The sequence below is a fragment of the Grampus griseus genome (assembly GCF_964374135.1).
Source record: "Grampus griseus genome assembly, chromosome: 1".
In the NCBI taxonomy this organism is placed as follows: Eukaryota; Metazoa; Chordata; class Mammalia; order Artiodactyla; family Delphinidae; genus Grampus; species Grampus griseus.
The window spans coordinates 171,246,530-171,264,260 of record NC_139017.1 but is presented as its reverse complement, the minus strand read 5'-3'; the positions used below and the strand labels follow the sequence as shown (position 1 = coordinate 171,264,260).

General features: G+C 37.1%; 1 protein-coding gene across 2 annotated transcripts in view; it reads left to right on the top strand.

Annotated features, from left to right (window-relative positions):
- The window catches only part of SPEN (spen family transcriptional repressor), a 93,130-nt gene that overhangs the window by 29,759 nt on the left and 45,640 nt on the right, over nucleotides 1-17,731 (top strand). For both annotated transcript variants that reach the window (XM_082653571.1, XM_082653570.1), the window contains exons 2-3: nucleotides 6,534-6,854; nucleotides 9,956-10,432. In XM_082653571.1, coding sequence (XP_082509697.1) covers nucleotides 6,655-6,854; nucleotides 9,956-10,432 — 677 coding nt within the window. In that variant the 5' untranslated portion in view covers nucleotides 6,534-6,654. The remainder of the gene's footprint in view (nucleotides 1-6,533; nucleotides 6,855-9,955; nucleotides 10,433-17,731) is intronic.

Below are 17,731 nucleotides of genomic sequence, written 5' to 3'. Positions count from 1 at the left end.
TGTTCTCGAGGTTCATCCATGTTGTAGCATGTATAAGAACTTCATTCCTTTTTATTGCCAAATGACATTCCATTGTATGGACATATACCACATTTTAAAAACTCCACTCAGCAGTTGAGCGTTTGTTTCCATTTTTTTGGCTATTATGAATAATGATACTGTGAACATTCCTGTATGTGTTTTTATGTGGACTTCTCTTTTCAGTTCATACCCAGGAGTAGAATTGCTGGCTTATACGGTAATTCTAAGTTTAACATTTTGAGGAACTGCCAAATTGAATTCCAAAGTGGCTGTACCATTTTACAATCTCACCAGCAATTTATTAGGGTTTAGATTTCTCCTTATACTTGTTATTGTCTGTCGTTTTTATCAATATTCTAGCCATCCTATTTCGTGTGAAGTGGTATCTCATTGTGGTTTTGGTTTTTATTTTCCTAAAGTCTAATATCGTTAAGCAAATTTTTGTGTGTTTATTGGCTATTGGCTGTTTGTATATATTTTTAGAGAAATTGTCTATATCCTTTGCCTATTTTTTTTTTTTTTTGCGGTACACGGGCCTCTCACTGCTGTGGCCTCTCCCGTTGCGGAGCGCAGGCTCAGTGGCCATGGCTCACGGGCCCAGCCGCTCCGCGGCACATGGGATCTTCCCGGACCGGGGCACGAACCCGTGTCCCCTGCATCGGCAGGCAGACTCTCAACCACTGCGCCACCAGGGAAGCCCCCCCTTTGCCTATTTTTAAATTGCATTTTTTTTTTCATTGTTGAGTTGTAAGAGCTCCTATCAGATAAATAATTTGCAAATATTTTCTATTTTCTGAGTTTATATCAATTTTTGATCATTGTCTTTGGATAGAGTAAAACTGTTAACTTGTAATTTATCATTGTCATGCTAACAATTTAAATTTATTTTTGTCATTCTAGATAATTGTTAAACCAAGTTCTTCTTTTGGATTTTAACTTATTTTAACTGATATAATGAGACATATGACATATTAAAAATATTACTATCTTACTTGGTTATGTCCAAATTGCAGGAGTTTTGCCATCTGAGTATATGATTCTGAGCTACTTACTACATTTAATGGTTTGAAGTATGGGCGATATCAGTAATTGTGAATGAGGTAGCTTTAATGTCTGCCTCTACTATGTTGATGACAAGAAATAGCCGTGATTAATTTGAAAAGATTGGGATTGTACACTTAAAAATGGTTAAAATAGCTAATTTTATGTTATATTTTATATAACAATAAAATTTTACAATAAAAAATTTTAAAAATTTGATCTGTGATTATGTAGGAAAAATGTGTCCAGTTCCAATTTAAATGCTGTTATGATGCATTAAGTTTCTAGGGAATTCTGCCTTTTGGCATTCTTGAAGTATTTGTAGTCACTGGTATAGAAAATAAAGGTCTAACACAGAGGGGAAACCAGTCTTTTGGTTTAAATATAGGATCAAGTGGTTGATTTATAAATTAGTAATTCCTTCATAAAAATTTTTTACTATGAAAGGGTTATATAAATAAGTGTTGATGTTACTGCATTATTGCAGATAATTTGCTGGTTGTAATGGGTATATTTATGACCCAACTGTCTGAGTTTGGAAGAGGAATGATTTTGAATATTTTCATAATATAAAAAATAAGTGAGCTTCCCTGGTGGCGCAGTGGTTGAGAGTCCGCCTGGCGATGCAGGGGACGCGGGTTCGTGCCCCGGTCCGGGAAGATCCCACATGCCGCGGAGCGGCTGGGCCCGTGGGCCGTGGCCGCTGAGCCTGCACGTCCGGAGCCTGTGCTCCGCGGCGGGAGGGGCCACGGCAGTGAGAGGCCCGCATATGGTAAAAATAATAATAATAATAAGTAAACATAAACATTTATTGTTTCTACTATTATAGGTCACCCAACCAGACTGTAATACTCATCTCTTAGGCCTTTTTATCCCTTACAGCATGCTCATTTGCTTTTCGCTTTCTGTCTATTCATACTTATTGATCGTTTTCTTTTGAATAAGGAACAGCTTAGCCATGATGGTGTGGAAGGGTGGAAAAGTGGGCAATACGCAAAGAATTGATAGTTTGATAAAATATGTAATCTTTGGAAAATGATGTATTGGGTTTTAGATGAATGGGTGTTTTAGGTTAATTGCATGCCTCTTCAAAGAGGCAGATATTCTCCTCATTACAATTCTGTAAGTCTATCCTGAATAACAGGTAAATGTTTCAAGAATGACTTGGGGAGGATTGTTTTCTGTAGTAGGAGGACTTGTGTGAAAACAAATTGTGGCTATTCTTTGTTATTGCTTATTATTAGTAGGGGCACTTGCAAAAAAAGGTAGGATTAAAATAAATAATTGCATTCTTATTGATAAACCAGCTAATAAAAGATAAATGTAGTAACTTTTAGAAAGAAAGGGTATTGAGAGAATTCATTGGGTTTTAGCATACTAATGATCTTTAGCTTTATGTATTTAGTGTTGCTTTGGAAATTAACAAAGTAAGTTTCTTGTAGAGTTGAGGAAAAGTTTAGAATAGGAGGAATCTTCTTTTCACATATCAAGGAGCTGTAAATTGTAAATAAATCAATTCCATGAGACTAGGGATCTTTGTTTTATTCCCTGATATGCATCAAGTGCCTACAACAGTGCCTGTTAAGAACCATAAAATTAAAAATAATTGATTCAGGATTAGAACCCTACTCTTTTTTCATGGTGGAGGAAAAACATTAGAGTATATCATGATGCTCTCAAATGTAAAATGTGAGGCCATTAATACACTGCAATTATATTCTTCAAGGAGATGCTAAGGACTATAAATTTGACTGTATAAATAGTCACATGTTGAAAGACCAAACATCTCAGCAAATCTGGCATTGTTTTGGGTTATTTTAAAATTCTCTCTTAAAAACGTAGAAGAATTATAGTGTATGTTGATCAGTTTAATATTTTTTGATGGTGAATATTTTTGACCAAACAGAAACCAATTTAATGTTGTTTTTTGATTGTGTTTTTGAAGACAAACCCATTAGATTGTTATATACTGCAGCTTGTAGCAATCAAGCACACTTTCTTAATTTTATGTTCTTATTTAAAAAAAAAAGGTTTTCTTGATTCTTTAAAAATTACAAATGAGTTAACTTATTACTACAACCTTTGACTATGTAATTTAAGAAAATATTTTGTGCATATTACTGGAGACTATTCCATAGGTTCTCTGAAAACCTGTAACTAAGGCTCTATGTTTAAAAAAAAGAAATACTATTTAACTGTGGTTTTATTATTTTTGCTCTTTTTTCTTTTTTAATTAGTAGATGTCAGTAAATGTTTCGTTTGAATACTTAAGGAATACTTGAATACTATAGGAACTGTGTTGTTTTGGAAAGAGTAGATAAAATCAGGACATCACATTTACATTTACCAGCTGAGTTCTCATGGCTGTGAAGAGTTAACAGGTTTTTTTTTTTTAGTATAGAAGAGTAATGTAATACCTGATAAAGTTCTCTTATGTTAAATTTGGAGATAAATTCGTATTTTGTTTCCAGAGTGTACTCTCCTTATGTAAAAATTATGGGAACCGTGAGCCCACCCTTTTGAAGACGGAGGGCCATTTGACTCTGTTCTGCATGCATAATCTATGCATTAAGTATTTGGTTCTTCTTTTCAGTATTGCATTTAGCTCTTTGTTATTAAGAATTTAAGCTTAAATATTTGTTTTCCCTGTATTACACTTTGGCTAACTGACTTTTTTGATGGGGAATTGGCTGATGCTTCCCTCTTTTTTTCTTCTTTCTAATAGAAAAACCTATGTAGTCTTGGGCTTAGTGATAAGTTGTGTGTGTGTGTTAAAATATACAAAATTTATTATCTTAACCACTTTTAAGTGTACAATTCAGTGGCATTAAGTGCATTCACAGGGAATTCTCTGGCAGTCCAGCGGTTAGGACTCGGCGCTTTCACTGCCAGGGCCCAGGTTTGATCCCTGGTCGGGGAACGAAGATCCTACAAGCTGCTTGGCGTGGCCAAAAAAAAAGTGCATTCACAATGTTATGTAACCATCGGCAATATCTATTTCTAGAATTTTTTTCATCCCACACAAAAACTCTGTGTCTCCCCAGTCCCTGTTAACTTCTGTTCTACTTTCTGTCTCCATGAATTTGTCTATTCCAGATTCTTCATGTAAGTGGAATCATAAACTAATTGTCCTTTTGTGTCTGGCTTATTTCATTTAGTATGATGTTTTCAAGGTTTATCCATGTTGTAGTGTGTATCGAAACTTTATTTCTTTTTATGTTTTAATATAATATTCCATTGTTTGTATATGCCACATTTTGTTTATCCATTCATCCATTGATGGACAGTCGGGTTGTTTCCATCTTTCGGTTTTTGTGAATAATGATGCAGTGAACATTTGTGTAATGTATCTTTTTAAGCCCCAGTTTTCAGTTCTCTTGGGTATATACCTAGGATTGGAATTGCTGGGTCATATGGTAATTCTGTGCTTAACTTTTGGAGAAAAATGCCACTTTCCACAGTGGCTGCGCCATTTTACAGTTCCACCAGCTATGCAGAAGGTTTCAAATTTCTCCATATCCTTGCCAATACGTGTTTTGTTCTGTTCTGTTCTCTTTTCTAATAGCAATCCTAGTGGGTGTGAAGTGGTATTTTATTGTGGTTTTGATTTGTATTTCCCTATGCCTACTGATTTTGAGCATCTCTTTCTGTGCTTATCTGCCACCTGTATTTCTTCTTTGGTGAAGTGTTTTTCCTATTTTTTATTTTTTACAAATCTATCTATCTGTCTAACTATCTATCTATCTAACTATCTATCTATCTATCTATCTATCTATCTATCTATCTATCTATCTATCTATGTTGGGTTCTCGCTGCTGCGCGTGGGCTTTCTTCAGCTGTGGCGAGCGCGGGCCACTCTTCACTGCGGTGCACAGCCTTCTTATTGCGGTTGATTCTCCTGTCACGGAGCACGGGCTCTAGGCACGTGAGTCTCAGTACTTGTGGCTCACAGGTTCCAGAGCGCAGACTCAGCAGCTGCCGCTCCGAGGCATGTGGGATCTTCCCAGATCAGGGCTCGAACCCGTGCCCCCTGCATTGGCCGGCAGATTATTAACCACTGAGCCACCAGGGAAGCCCATCTTCCCTATTTTTAAAAAATGGGTTGAGTTGTAAGATTTCTTATATTCTAGATACAAGTCCTTTGTCAGATACATTGGAAGGTATTTTTTTTAATGTTTGTATGGAAAGAACTATTTCAGTTTCGGTTTTTCCCCCGAATTTAAGAGATCCGTTCATCAGTTAATTTACGCCAAGTAATTTCGTTACATCTAGTTCAGTGGCCTGATGAAACTGCATTTTAGGATTATGTTTCCCTTCTGAGAGGTAATAACTTAAATCATACTGGAGGATGTAAAAGGAAAGTTCGGCTTTCTGATAATGTTGTCAGCTTCTTCAGGGGAAGTGTAAAATTATGATATTGGGGACTTCCCTGGTGGCACAGTGGTTAAGAATCCGCCTGCCCATGCAGGGGGCACGGGTTCGAGCCCTGGTCCAGGAAGATCCCACATGCCGCGGAGCAACTAAGCCCGTGTGCCACAACTACTGAGCCTGTGTGCCACAACTACTGAAGCCTGTGTGCCTAGAGCCTGTGCTCCAGAGCAAGAGAAGCCACTACAATGAGAAGCCCATGCACTGCAGCAAATAGTAGCCCCCATTCACCACAACTAGAGAAAGGCTGTGCACAACAGCGAAGACCCAATGCAGCCATAAATTTTAAAAAAAAGAAAAAATTATGATCTTGGATTGTCAGCATGTAAGAGTGCTATATTTAAAAGTGCTGTGCCCTTCTTTCTAAAATGCCAAATTATAAGTATACATAAGAGCCTGTCAAAAGATTTTCTGATTTATTAATTTATATAAATAACAATTATACATAAATTATAAATTTTAACACTTTTTCTTTTAATCCCCTGGAAAAGAGAATTAAACGGCAAAAGATTACATTAAAAACTAGACGCAAATGCACAAAATATTTGAATTTATTTTGCCTTCCAGTAAGGAGTGTTTGAAGTCATCTCATTTTTTCACTAAGATCATTTTCACTTAATGAATTAAATTAAAATGAGATCTGTAAAATAGCCATTTTTAGCTACAGTTTTTACTTTAATGAAAATCTCTTAAGATTGGTAAGTTACTTGGATTATCTTAGGTATAATATCCTTTTTTAGAATGTAAAAATGCCTAAAAACTTCTGAGAGTCATTTCAGCTAAGTGTTCCAGGAAGGTAAAAGGCAGTTTATAGTAAATACTATATTTAAAAAGTTAGAGCAATAAAATAATGTGGTAAAAATGTTTGTAAATATTTGCCTCAAAAAAGAAAAATGTGAGTTTAAAAGCCATTTTAAATTAACTTGCAACCCCTCCCCCATACATGCATAATGTAAATTGTTTAAAAATAACAAACAGTTTTTAAAACTATTTTTGGAAAATTATTACTATGCAACAATAACGTTGACTTTATTTTTTTTCAGATATGGCCGCGTGGAAAGTGTCAAAATTCTCCCCAAGAGGGGTTCTGAAGGAGGAGTGGCTGCCTTTGTGGATTTTGTGGACATCAAAAGTGCACAGAAGGCTCACAACTCAGTCAACAAAATGGGAGATAGAGACCTACGCACGGATTATAATGAACCAGGCACCATTCCGAGCGCTGCTCGGGGATTGGATGATACAGTTTCCATAGCATCTCGTAGTAGAGAGGTTTCTGGGTTCAGAGGAGGTGGTGGAGGGCCTGCTTATGGCCCCCCACCATCACTTCATGCACGAGAAGGACGTTATGAGCGGAGACTTGATGGGTAAGTTCCAAGGTTTCTGTAGGCAGGTATTTTGTATTTGATATGGTGAAACAGAAACTCGTATTTAGGGGCCCCAGATGGATTTAAAGTTTTGGGCATTCTCAATGTTTCCTATTTTGGGTTGGAAACGGAAGTGATTTCTATCCCAGTGGCTGGTATCTTATGGAATCGTAGAGGATATTTCCTGCAGCTGGTTGGATATCTACTCCTGAGATATAAAGTGGTGGAAGATTTTATATTGCAGCATCATTTTTGGAGTTACCTGTCTTCTAGAATTAATTATTCCTTCTCTTGGATAATGTTAAGTCTTTCCTTGGATATATCCCTTCTACCTGATGGAGCTACTTGGCTACAGATTTTGTGGTTGTACTATATGGAATATTTCTGGAATATTAGAGCCTACAGATTCTTTTAGAATTTGATATCTGCTTCTCAGTTTTCACTACACAAAGTGTACAAACGAATTGGATTGTCACCAAAAAACCTAGCAGACCATATGATTCAACCTCTTGGATTCTACAAACAATACTTTAACCTGGAAATGTGTACTTGGATGAAGAAGAGTGAAGGCAATGCTTCATTTTTCCATTTTGGATCTACACAGTTTCCATGTTGGAATTATACTCCTTGATGGAATGGGGAAAAATTGAGATGATGGACGTTCCTAAATCCTGGAATATAGCCATTCTTTTCTGTTTGCTGGAATGTATGGGATGTCGTGCAGTCAAGATTCCATTAGCCCAGGAGAAGAGGATTACTATCTTGTTTCTTAAGCAAGTTGCTGTCCAATTAAAGGTACTTTAGCTTTGAACATATGGTGACGATCAGTTGTGGATACAGCAATCAAAATTGACTGTGCTGGATGGCTACAAAGGTGAACTGTTGGCGAGCAACTGTGCCTTCCTCATTTGGTGGAATTGTAGAGGATATTTCCTCTTCTGTCAGCTGCCTGATTCATACTTAGGGCTGGACATTTTTGTGAATGTGGATCAATTTATAATTTTCTGCTATCTCAAGAAAGAAGTCTGGGGGTTTGAGAGTTACAGTTTGTCTGGGACTGCTTGCTTCCAGTGGAATTATTTTGTCTGGTCATTAAGATTTTTTTTTTCCTTGTGGTTCATCTAAATATCATTTGACACCCTTACCCATTAAGAAGGTGGATTACCCCCATAAGAGGGGCCAAAATTGGGGAAGTTATGTTCACAATTCTCTCCCTAGATTTAATTGGGATTATAGGTCGTGTTTCCACACTTGGAAAAGGTTGGTATGTCCTGACCTGTGTATATTAGCCCCTCTCCTAACCCAAGTCAAACTTTCTTTTTTTCCCACTAACTCTAGAATCATTTAGTACTAATAGATGAATCAAAGAATAGCTATTAGATTTCAGCTCTGCTAGCTCTTGTGCCTGCCTTCTATATCTTCCTAATGGTTAAGAACTTTGCATATTTATAAAATATCAGCTGTAGCAGTAATTCTCCTAGAACTATTGCCTGTTGCTTCTGTTATATCATTAATAACAGCTCTTACTGATTAACATTTGATAGGGTACTAATGGAATTATTTATGAAATTTTCTCTTGTCTCAAAGGAACACCTCTTGTTTGTTAGAAGTTGAAATATCTATTCAAATTCCAGAAATAGTGAATAAAAAAGGAGAAAGTCATTTAATATATTTAAGTAGGAAAGATAATACTGAATTTTTGCCATGCCAGTTGCTTTTAATAATAGCAGTAAAAAGAAAAAACAGCCTAGGAGAAGGTATGGTTGCTAAGTGAAATGGTGGGTGAAAATGAAGGTTAGTGGAGAGATTTGGAATCTAAGCACGTATTGGGGACATAGTATTAGTTGTAAGATTTTGCCACATATTCTTTATTGGAGAGATTCTAATTCTTCTATGTCTTTCATAATTCCTTAATCACTTTTGATAGAAGATAGACCCAAAGGTGAGGTTGAGAAGAGACTCAACCTCATGTTTGAGATTCAAGTGAAATTGTCTTTTAGGAACTCTCTTAAGTAGAGAACTTAAGATTTCTTTGTAGGATTGGAGTCGGTTTTTAATATTAATACGTAATTGCATGTGTGTAATTGTACATGCAACAGTTTTTGTACTCTTCGATTGACAAGTATTCATGCCCTACAGGAAGATTTTTTAAAGTTAAACCATTGCTAATAGCAGTTTTTAGCGTATCTTAACGGTTTCCCAAGTTGACTTATTTCATCAGAGGCAATTTGAATATAGCTGAACCCTAAGAGAATATATTTCCTGTAACCATTAAGTAATATATTAACACATTGAATCATGGAATAGGCATTTTAAAAATTATGTGGAATTTGATAGCACAAGAAGATAAAATAACCATTATTCTTTAATTAGTTAAGTTCATCATAGAATAGCATGTGGCAGCCCAATATTTTTATATCCCAAGTGGTTTTTTGGTTTGATTTTCTTTTTAAAATTCCATTATTAAATGTGATTGTTTGGGCACAACAATTTACATAATTTAGTAATTTTTATAATTACCCAAGAAGTTGAAAGTTAATAAGAAAAAGTTACACTTAACATTTTTTTCTGTACTTCTTTGAAAATGCCCTCCTATTTCTGGGACATGGGCATGCATTGCAATGGGGCTTTCATGTCTGTGTGAGAAATCTATCATGGAAATTTTGCCTGAAATACACTTGAAAAGTAAATAAAGTTTGGTATATATTTTAATCAGATGAAAGTATAGAAAACTTTCATATTAAAATGAAAGTCTCTTCTTGTTCCATTAAATTTAAAATAAAAAGGAGATGGCATATGTATATTTCTGTTTATAAGCCAGAAAATCCCTAATAAAAAGAACAACTGACTTGCAGAACACTAGTCATGAAAGTCCAATATACAGTTACAACAGTGATTTCTCAGCTGTGAAAATAAGTTTTGGAGTCAAGTAAAATGTTAAGCTTATTAGTGTTTGCTTACTAAGTAGGTTAATGCTGTTTAGAAAATGACCAGTTGCAAAGACAAAGACAATGCTCAAGTGAATGTTTGCATGACTTGCTTTTAGTTTTGCTTTCCCCTTTCTGATTGATTAAATATTTTTCCCCCCCTCCTAAATGCAGGGCTTCAGATAACAGGGAGCGTGCTTATGAACATAGTGCCTATGGACACCATGAACGGGGGACGGGAGGATTTGATCGGACAAGACATTACGATCAGGATTACTATAGAGATCCTCGCGAGCGGACTTTACAACATGGGCTCTATTATACTTCTCGGAGTCGAAGTCCAAACCGTTTTGATGCTCATGATCCCCGATACGAACCTAGGGCTCGGGAGCAGTTTACACTGCCCAGTGTGGTACACAGGGATATCTACAGGGATGATATTACCCGGGAGGTACGAGGCAGAAGGCCAGAGCGGAATTACCAGCACAGCAGGAGTCGCTCACCACATTCATCCCAGTCTAGAAATCAGTCTCCTCAGAGGCTGGCTAGCCAAGCGTCTAGACCCGCAAGGTCCCCTAGCGGCAGCGGCTCTAGGAGTAGATCCTCCAGTAGTGATTCAATCAGCAGCAGCAGTAGTACCAGCAGTGACAGGTAGGTTAACAGCCTTTTGTTGTAACAGATGAGCTGTTGAATAAATTGTTACAAATTTGCTACTTTCAGTGGTACTGATTTTTAGTATAGTAATATTTTTAAAAGAAAGTAATCTTGGATCATGTATATAATGAATGAAGAAACTTTGATTAGCATTGTGGCCATTGAATTAACCATTCTCCCAAGTACTTAAAGCTAAATGATGATTTGCAAATACTGTTTCATTCTCCAGTTGCTCAACATTAAAATTGCCAAAAAGGAAGAAAAGTAGTAACGTTACTTGTATGAAACAAATCTTGTGCCACGTAATGAACTTTTAAAAGTTCTTAATTTCTTAGGTATATAATACTATTTCTATTATTTGGTTGAAAATTTGTAAAAGCGCTATTTGGGTAAAGATGTATTGGTGAAATATATTTTTGACACACTTATTATCAATGTATAAATTAACTTACGTATATTTTAACTAATTTTAACATCAAGATGGTAGTCAATTTATAAGCAAGTAGGAAAGCTTTCTTTAAATTCAGGTTGTAACTTTGCTGTTCACTAAGGCTGAGTAAGCTCATTTCATTAGTTGGGAATTTTTTTTACAAAGGAGTTTTATTCCAAAGATGAAAATAATAAATTGAAAATAATCTTAACAAGAAACAGCTTAGAAGTTAGGTATATGGGTTTTGAAAAATAATAGATCAAGGTAGACAGTATACTACTTTTACAATCTTTGGACAAGTTACTTAAGCTCTCTAGGACTCAGCTTTCTCATCTTTTATAAGAACCATGCTTCATAAAGTTATTTTGAATATTAAAATGAAGAAATATGTAAAGTGCTTAGCTTGATACCCATATATGTTAAATAAATACAACCTTTAATAACTGCTAGCTATAATTATTACTGCTATTCAGTACTTCACATGTTGATAGTCTTTTGAGTATTTCCCATTTCTAGTGATTGTTATTCAATCTGTTAATCTCAGATATTCTAGTTTTAAATTTAGGTGGTGTGTATATTATTTATTTATTTATTATTTTTTGTCTGCGTTGGGTCATGGTTTCGGCACATGGGATCTTTCGTTGCGGCGTGCTGACTTCTCTCTAGTTGTGTTGCGAGGACTCCAGAGCGCGCAGGCTCAGTAGCTGGGGCGTGTGAGGGTTTAGTTGCCCCGAGGCATGTGGGATCCTAGATCCCCGACCAGGGATCCAACCATCATCCCCTGCATTGCAAGGCCGATTCTTAACCACTGGATCACCAGGGAAGTCCCAGGTGGTGTGTGTTTTAAATTTGCAAGATACAGATTCTTCAACCTGATTAAAAATGCCCAGATTATTTTTCCTTTAGTATTGCCTGTTTAGAATTAATTTAAGGAAAGTAAATGATCATGGAATTGATAAATGGCTCCTTTTAGGCCTCCTAAATTTTCAAATTCAAAATAATAAATGGAAACATTTTATATCTCTGTCTATCTAGATATAATTCAAACATTCTAGAAGATGTAGCATATTATAATGAAACAAGCACTTAGTTTAGGAAGTCAGGAGAGTTAGTTTCTGGCTTCAGCTTTGCAGCTCTGTGACATGGGTAAAACCCTTAACTTTTGATTTCATTTGGTATATTATTGAGTTAAATGATTGACAGTATTCATTTGAATTCTATAAACTGATTATAAAATCTTGTCATGATTCACTTTCTTCTACGTAGAATTGTCTAAGATACTCAAGTTTTTAGTCATTTTCCCCAAACCTACCTCATTAAAGGAATGGCACTGCATTCCACTGGATCAAACCTTTTTGAGAAGTCAACCAATTGTGGAAGTGTAGAAGTTAGAGGTGAAACATAATTCACGGCTTTCAGGATGGCATTGTACTTTGGTGGGAGTTACAGTGGTTTGAGATCTGGCCCTTGGCATTGTGGGCTCAGAAGCTTGAACCCATAGGTGATCTGATGAATTTGATGGAGATAATTCCCTGTTTACATAATCAAAAGAAACAGTTATATGCTTCTGAATATTTACATTTAGAAAGATAACTGCCACAAAGGCAGGATGAGCTTGGAAAATCTACATGGGGACTAAATTACAACCGTAGAGGATATTTTCTCTTCTGTCAGCTGCCTGATCCATACTTAGGGCTGGCAGTTTTTATGATTTAGGGCTGTGAAGGATATGTATTCTTCTCTTCAACAAGAAGAGACGAATTTTAGGCTAGACAGGGAACATTGTGAGCAGAAGGAACAACTTGAAGAGATACGAGTGGGTGGAAGAATGTTTTGAGAACAGCAAATAATTTAGTATGACTTAACCACGCTAATGTTTTTGGGTTTTTTTCTTTATGCAGAGATGAGCCGTTGAAGGATTGAGAAGGGAAATATCTTGTTGAGATCTGCTTTAGGAAGGCATCTGGGAACTTAGAATAGGAAAGACAGAGATTCCAGTTAGGAGACTCTTCCAGTATTTCAGAGAAGACAAACTTGGACTATGAGAGTGCCTAACTTGGGAAAAGCGGAAGGGACATTGTATTAAGAATCAGATTATGTTGATTTATGAAAAACAGCATCAATTTTTTTTGAAGATATGACCAAATGATGAGCCTTTTGGTGTCATCCTGTAAGAACAGGGCCAGGTCTTCCTTTGTGCACATTGCAGAGCCAACCAAGTGTTTTTATTGCCCTTCTCTGAGTACGTGTTCAAATAGTTGAAATACTTAGATACAATTCTTAGCTAATAGGAAGGTAAAAGCAAAATTGATGTAAATAGTTAAAAGATTTGGTCATTATATTGTGATTGAAGCAAGTACAGAGAAATAAAATCCTTTGGTGTTCAGAGTATATCCATTATCCCTGGGTTCATCCCCCCTTTTATCAGATGTCCTCTTTTCCTCTATAATTATATTGATTTTAGAATGTACTATTTTGAGGTGTTATGTCAACTCAGAATGTTTAATGCCCTTTGGAAGAACTAAGTTCTTTTTTGTAATCTCTAAAACTTGATTGTGAAATGGTGACATTCCAAGTCCTTAAAAATGTTTAAAAGCAACATGTAATAGTAGACAAAATATAGCTTGTTTTAGCTATAAAAACAAGTTTGTATTCTGTCTGTATGACTGGGAAATTAATCATCCTCCATCCCCCTTAATTGTTACAGCTTTGGTGAACAGATTCCTAGCAGTGCATTTCAGATGACTAAATGTGGGATTGATGAGAGTCTAGTTGTGAAGTCCTTATAAATGATACACTTAATGTTTCTGCCAAACTATTCACAGTATTTAGCTGGTGAGAAGTTTGGGGGAGGGGGGGCTTAATGTTACACACTTTCCTGTGTGCAGCCCTGTGCTGCTGTATGTCTGTTTTCTTTCTCTGCCTTGGTCATTTAGGGAGTCCCTTTGCTTTTCAACATAAAAATTTAAATACATAAATTCCACAGAAGCATTTATTTTAAGTCCTTGATTGAAGTTGAACGTATTTTATTTCTGTAGTTCCCTATCAGTTCTTTTTTTCTATCATGTTGTTAAGAATTTGTTTTAATTCAGGCTACAGGAGTTGAAGAATTTATTGAAATTAAATTAGTTCATAATATCCTTTCCTACTATCTTAAAGTAATTTTAATTGAGATTTGTTTCTCCGTTGTTTACTTTTTTTTTTTTTTTTGTGGTACGCGGGCCTCTCACTGTTGTGGTCTCTCCCGTTGCGGAGCACAGGCTCTGGACGCGCAGCCTCAGCGGCCATGGCTCACGGGCCCAGCGGCTCTGCGGCATGTGGGATCTTCCCGGACCAGGGCACAAACCCGTGTCCCCTGCATCGGCAGGCAGACTCTCAACCACTGCGCCACCAGGGAAGCCCTCCGTTGTTTACTTTGATCACAGCCAAAGATGATTAGGCTGGCTCAGGGTCCCTGAACCTTTTTTTTTTCCGGCTGTGCTGCGCAGCTTGTGGTGGGATCTTAGTTCCCTGACCACGTATTGAACGCAGACCCTCAGCAGTGAGAGTGCGGAGTCCTAACCACTGGACTGCCACGGAATTCCCTTTTTAAATTTTATTATTATTTTTTTTTTGGTCCCTGAATTTAGATGCAGGGGAAAAAATTACATCTTTTCACTAACCTGAAAGTGAATTAAGCATTGCCTCCCATTATATGAAAGTAGCCAACAAAAAAACAGTAGATTAGCAGTATGACTGACTTTGTTCTCAGTCTAAATACACAGGTAATTTATGATTATTATAGTTGCAGAGATCTCAAAATTGGGCTTATATTAATCATGAGTGGGAAATTGTTATTAAACTCAGTGTTAGGTATTGTTATTTAATGTTAATAAAGACATTACTATATCACAAAATTTTAAAACATTTTAATAACTGTGTCAGTATAATTTGTTTCCATTTAATTCCTATTTATTTTATTTTATGCATTTAGAAACATTATTCTGAAAAGGAGTCCATAGACTTCACCAGATTGCTGAAAAGGGGGCCTGGCTCCTTTGGAGCTGCAGTTAGCCCTTGATTCTATATCCTGTAAAGGTTTACAGAATGAATGAGGGGAAATGGATGAAAAAGTAATGGGAGGGAGTTGAGATTTGGATAATCCAAGACCTTTTCTTATTTTATCCCTTCCCCCTCAGTAGATTACTTCCCTAAATCTTCTTTCAGTTTAGATAAAGTTAACTTTTTTTTGGGGAGGGGGGCCCTGCTGTGAGTCATGTGGCATCTTAGCTCCCCGACCAGGGATCGAACCTGTGCCCACTACATTGGAAGTGCGGAGTCTTAACCACTGGATCGTCTGGGAAGTCCTAAAGTTAACTTTTGAGTTTATATTCAGCCATCTATTTGTTTAACATATATTGCTTATTTTTTGCACCGAATTTATGAAATAAAATAGCTGGTTGTATGGAGTCCCAAAAATAGAGCCAGTTTGGATTAAACATTGGCTGTGGCTAATCCAAAACAAAATCTACATATGTCTAATTAAGAGTTAACATGTAATTAAATTAACCTGGGCATCTATGGCTAGGTGCATCTTTACAGTTTTATCAAAGGCAACCCCATCTTCTGCCCCCTTAAAAATTTTGGAGGTGTCTTGTCAGCCTTTTTCTTTTTGTTCCTCTGAATCCTTTTGGTTTGTCTAAAGAAGAATATGTCAAGTAACTACAGACTTTCATTCTTTCTAATCACAGAAATAGGCATTTAGTTGGAAACGCTTAAAATAAATGTAGTAGGAGTAAGCACAGAAAAACTACATGAAAATAACTGTAGTGGGTGACATCTCATTGTCTCTTGTCTCTGTGGCTTTCAGTAAGCCCTGTGGCCTTAAATTGTGCTTAGTTTACCTGTTTGAAAAAATCAGAATTTTAGAGCAAGCTTTCTTCTTAAGTAGATTTTAAGAATTGAAATAAGTTGATTTAAAAACTGTATGTTGGGCTTCCCTGGTGGCGCAGTGGTTGAGAGTCCGCCTGCTGATGCAGGGGACACGGGTTCGTGCCCCGGTCCGGGAAGATCCCACATGCCGCCGAGCGGCTGGGCCCGTGAGCCATGGCCGCTGAGCCTGCGCGTCCGGAGCCTGTGCTCCGCAACGGGAGAGGCCACAACAGTAAGAGGTCCGCGTACCGCAAAAAAAAAAACAAAAAAACTGTATGTAGGGAGTTCCCTGGTGGTCCAGTGGTTAGGACTCCATGCTTTCACTGCCCAGGGCCTGGGTTCATATGTTGGAATATATAAGGAAGAAGCTTGGAGACAGGAAGTGGGAGAAAAAGACACACATACAGTATCAGTTCCAGGACAGGAAAACTAGCATGTGAAATAGTCTTTGTGGTGTTTGTTTAATGTAATAAGAAAAGCCTATAGACCTGCAGGCAATCAGACTTTTCAACTCTGATGCCGTATTAAGATAACGGCATGCTTTATGCCCATCTCTTGTCCAGTATATTAGCTTTGCATTAGAATAATTACTTTTTATTGAAAGGGAAATGAAAAGTATTTCTTATTGCTGGTATTATTTGTAGAACTTGTTTGTATATTTCTTTTATATGTTTTGAGTAAAATATATCAGGGCTTCCCTGGTGGCGCAGTGGTTGAGGGACTGCCTGTCGATGCAGGGGACACGGGTTCGTGCCCCGATCCGGGAAGATCCCACATGCCGCGGAGCAGTTAGGCCCATGAGCCATGGCTGCTGAGCCTACGTGTCCGGAGCCTGTGCTCCGCAACGGGAGAAACCACAACAGTGAGAGGCTCACGCACTGCAAAAATAAATAAATACATAAATTAAATATATCAAAAGTTGTCTATAACCGTATTAATTTTTTTCTGTTAGACAATATAAGAATATTTTACCTGAATTATAGTTAAATAGTAATTAGAATATTGACCAAATTCTGGATTTTTACAACAGTTAAAAGTTAAAAGGGAATGTGACCCTTTTAACTAAATAAGGATTAACACGACGACAGTCCCTAATCTTTTTCTTTTTTAACAAAGACCAATTCTACTAATCATTTTGTGAATGATCTAGACGTTTTATTTTTATTTATTTTTGGCTGCATTGGGTCTTTGTTGCTGCGGGCAGGCTTTCTCTAGTTGCGGTGAGCGGGGGCTGCTCTTCGTTGTGGTGCGCAGCCTCTCATTGCGGTGGCTTCTCTTGTTGCAGAGCACGGGCTCTAGGGTGTGCGGGTTTCAGTAGTTGTGGCGTGTGGGCTCAGTAGTTGTGGTGCACGGGTTTAGTTGCTCCATGGCTTGTGGGATCTTCCCTGACCAGGGATCGAACCCGTGTCCCCTGCATTGGCAGGAGGATTCTTAACCACTGCGCCACCAGGGAAGTCCTGATCTAGATGTTTTAGATTTCTTAGAGGGGGAATTTTATTCAAATATCCTTTTGTCTGATTTCATGAGGAAGTTTTGCAGTTCATTTAGTTTATGAGAGAGGACTTCCTTTCAAATTCATATAGAAAAATTTTCAAAATTGCTGTCATTCTGAAGCTTTGTGGAAGAACATGGATGAAGCTGAAAATGTAGTTCCCGGTGGTTATTGGATAAGGTTGCAATGCATGTATCAGAGTGATAGTGACAGTGTACTTTCCATTTCTCTTAAAGTCTGCTTATTTAGAATGTTGATTGGGGGAAGGAATGCTCATTTTATTACCTGGCTGTATAATTTGTTATGATATATATTACGTGCTAGACCTGTCAGATATGGCACCAGTTTTAACAAATACATATATGAAGTAAGAGTCAGTTTCTTAAAGTTGTTAAAGGAGTTAATAATTAGTGGGTTTTTTGGTGATCATTGCAGTGCTTACTCATAAAAACACATTTGTCTG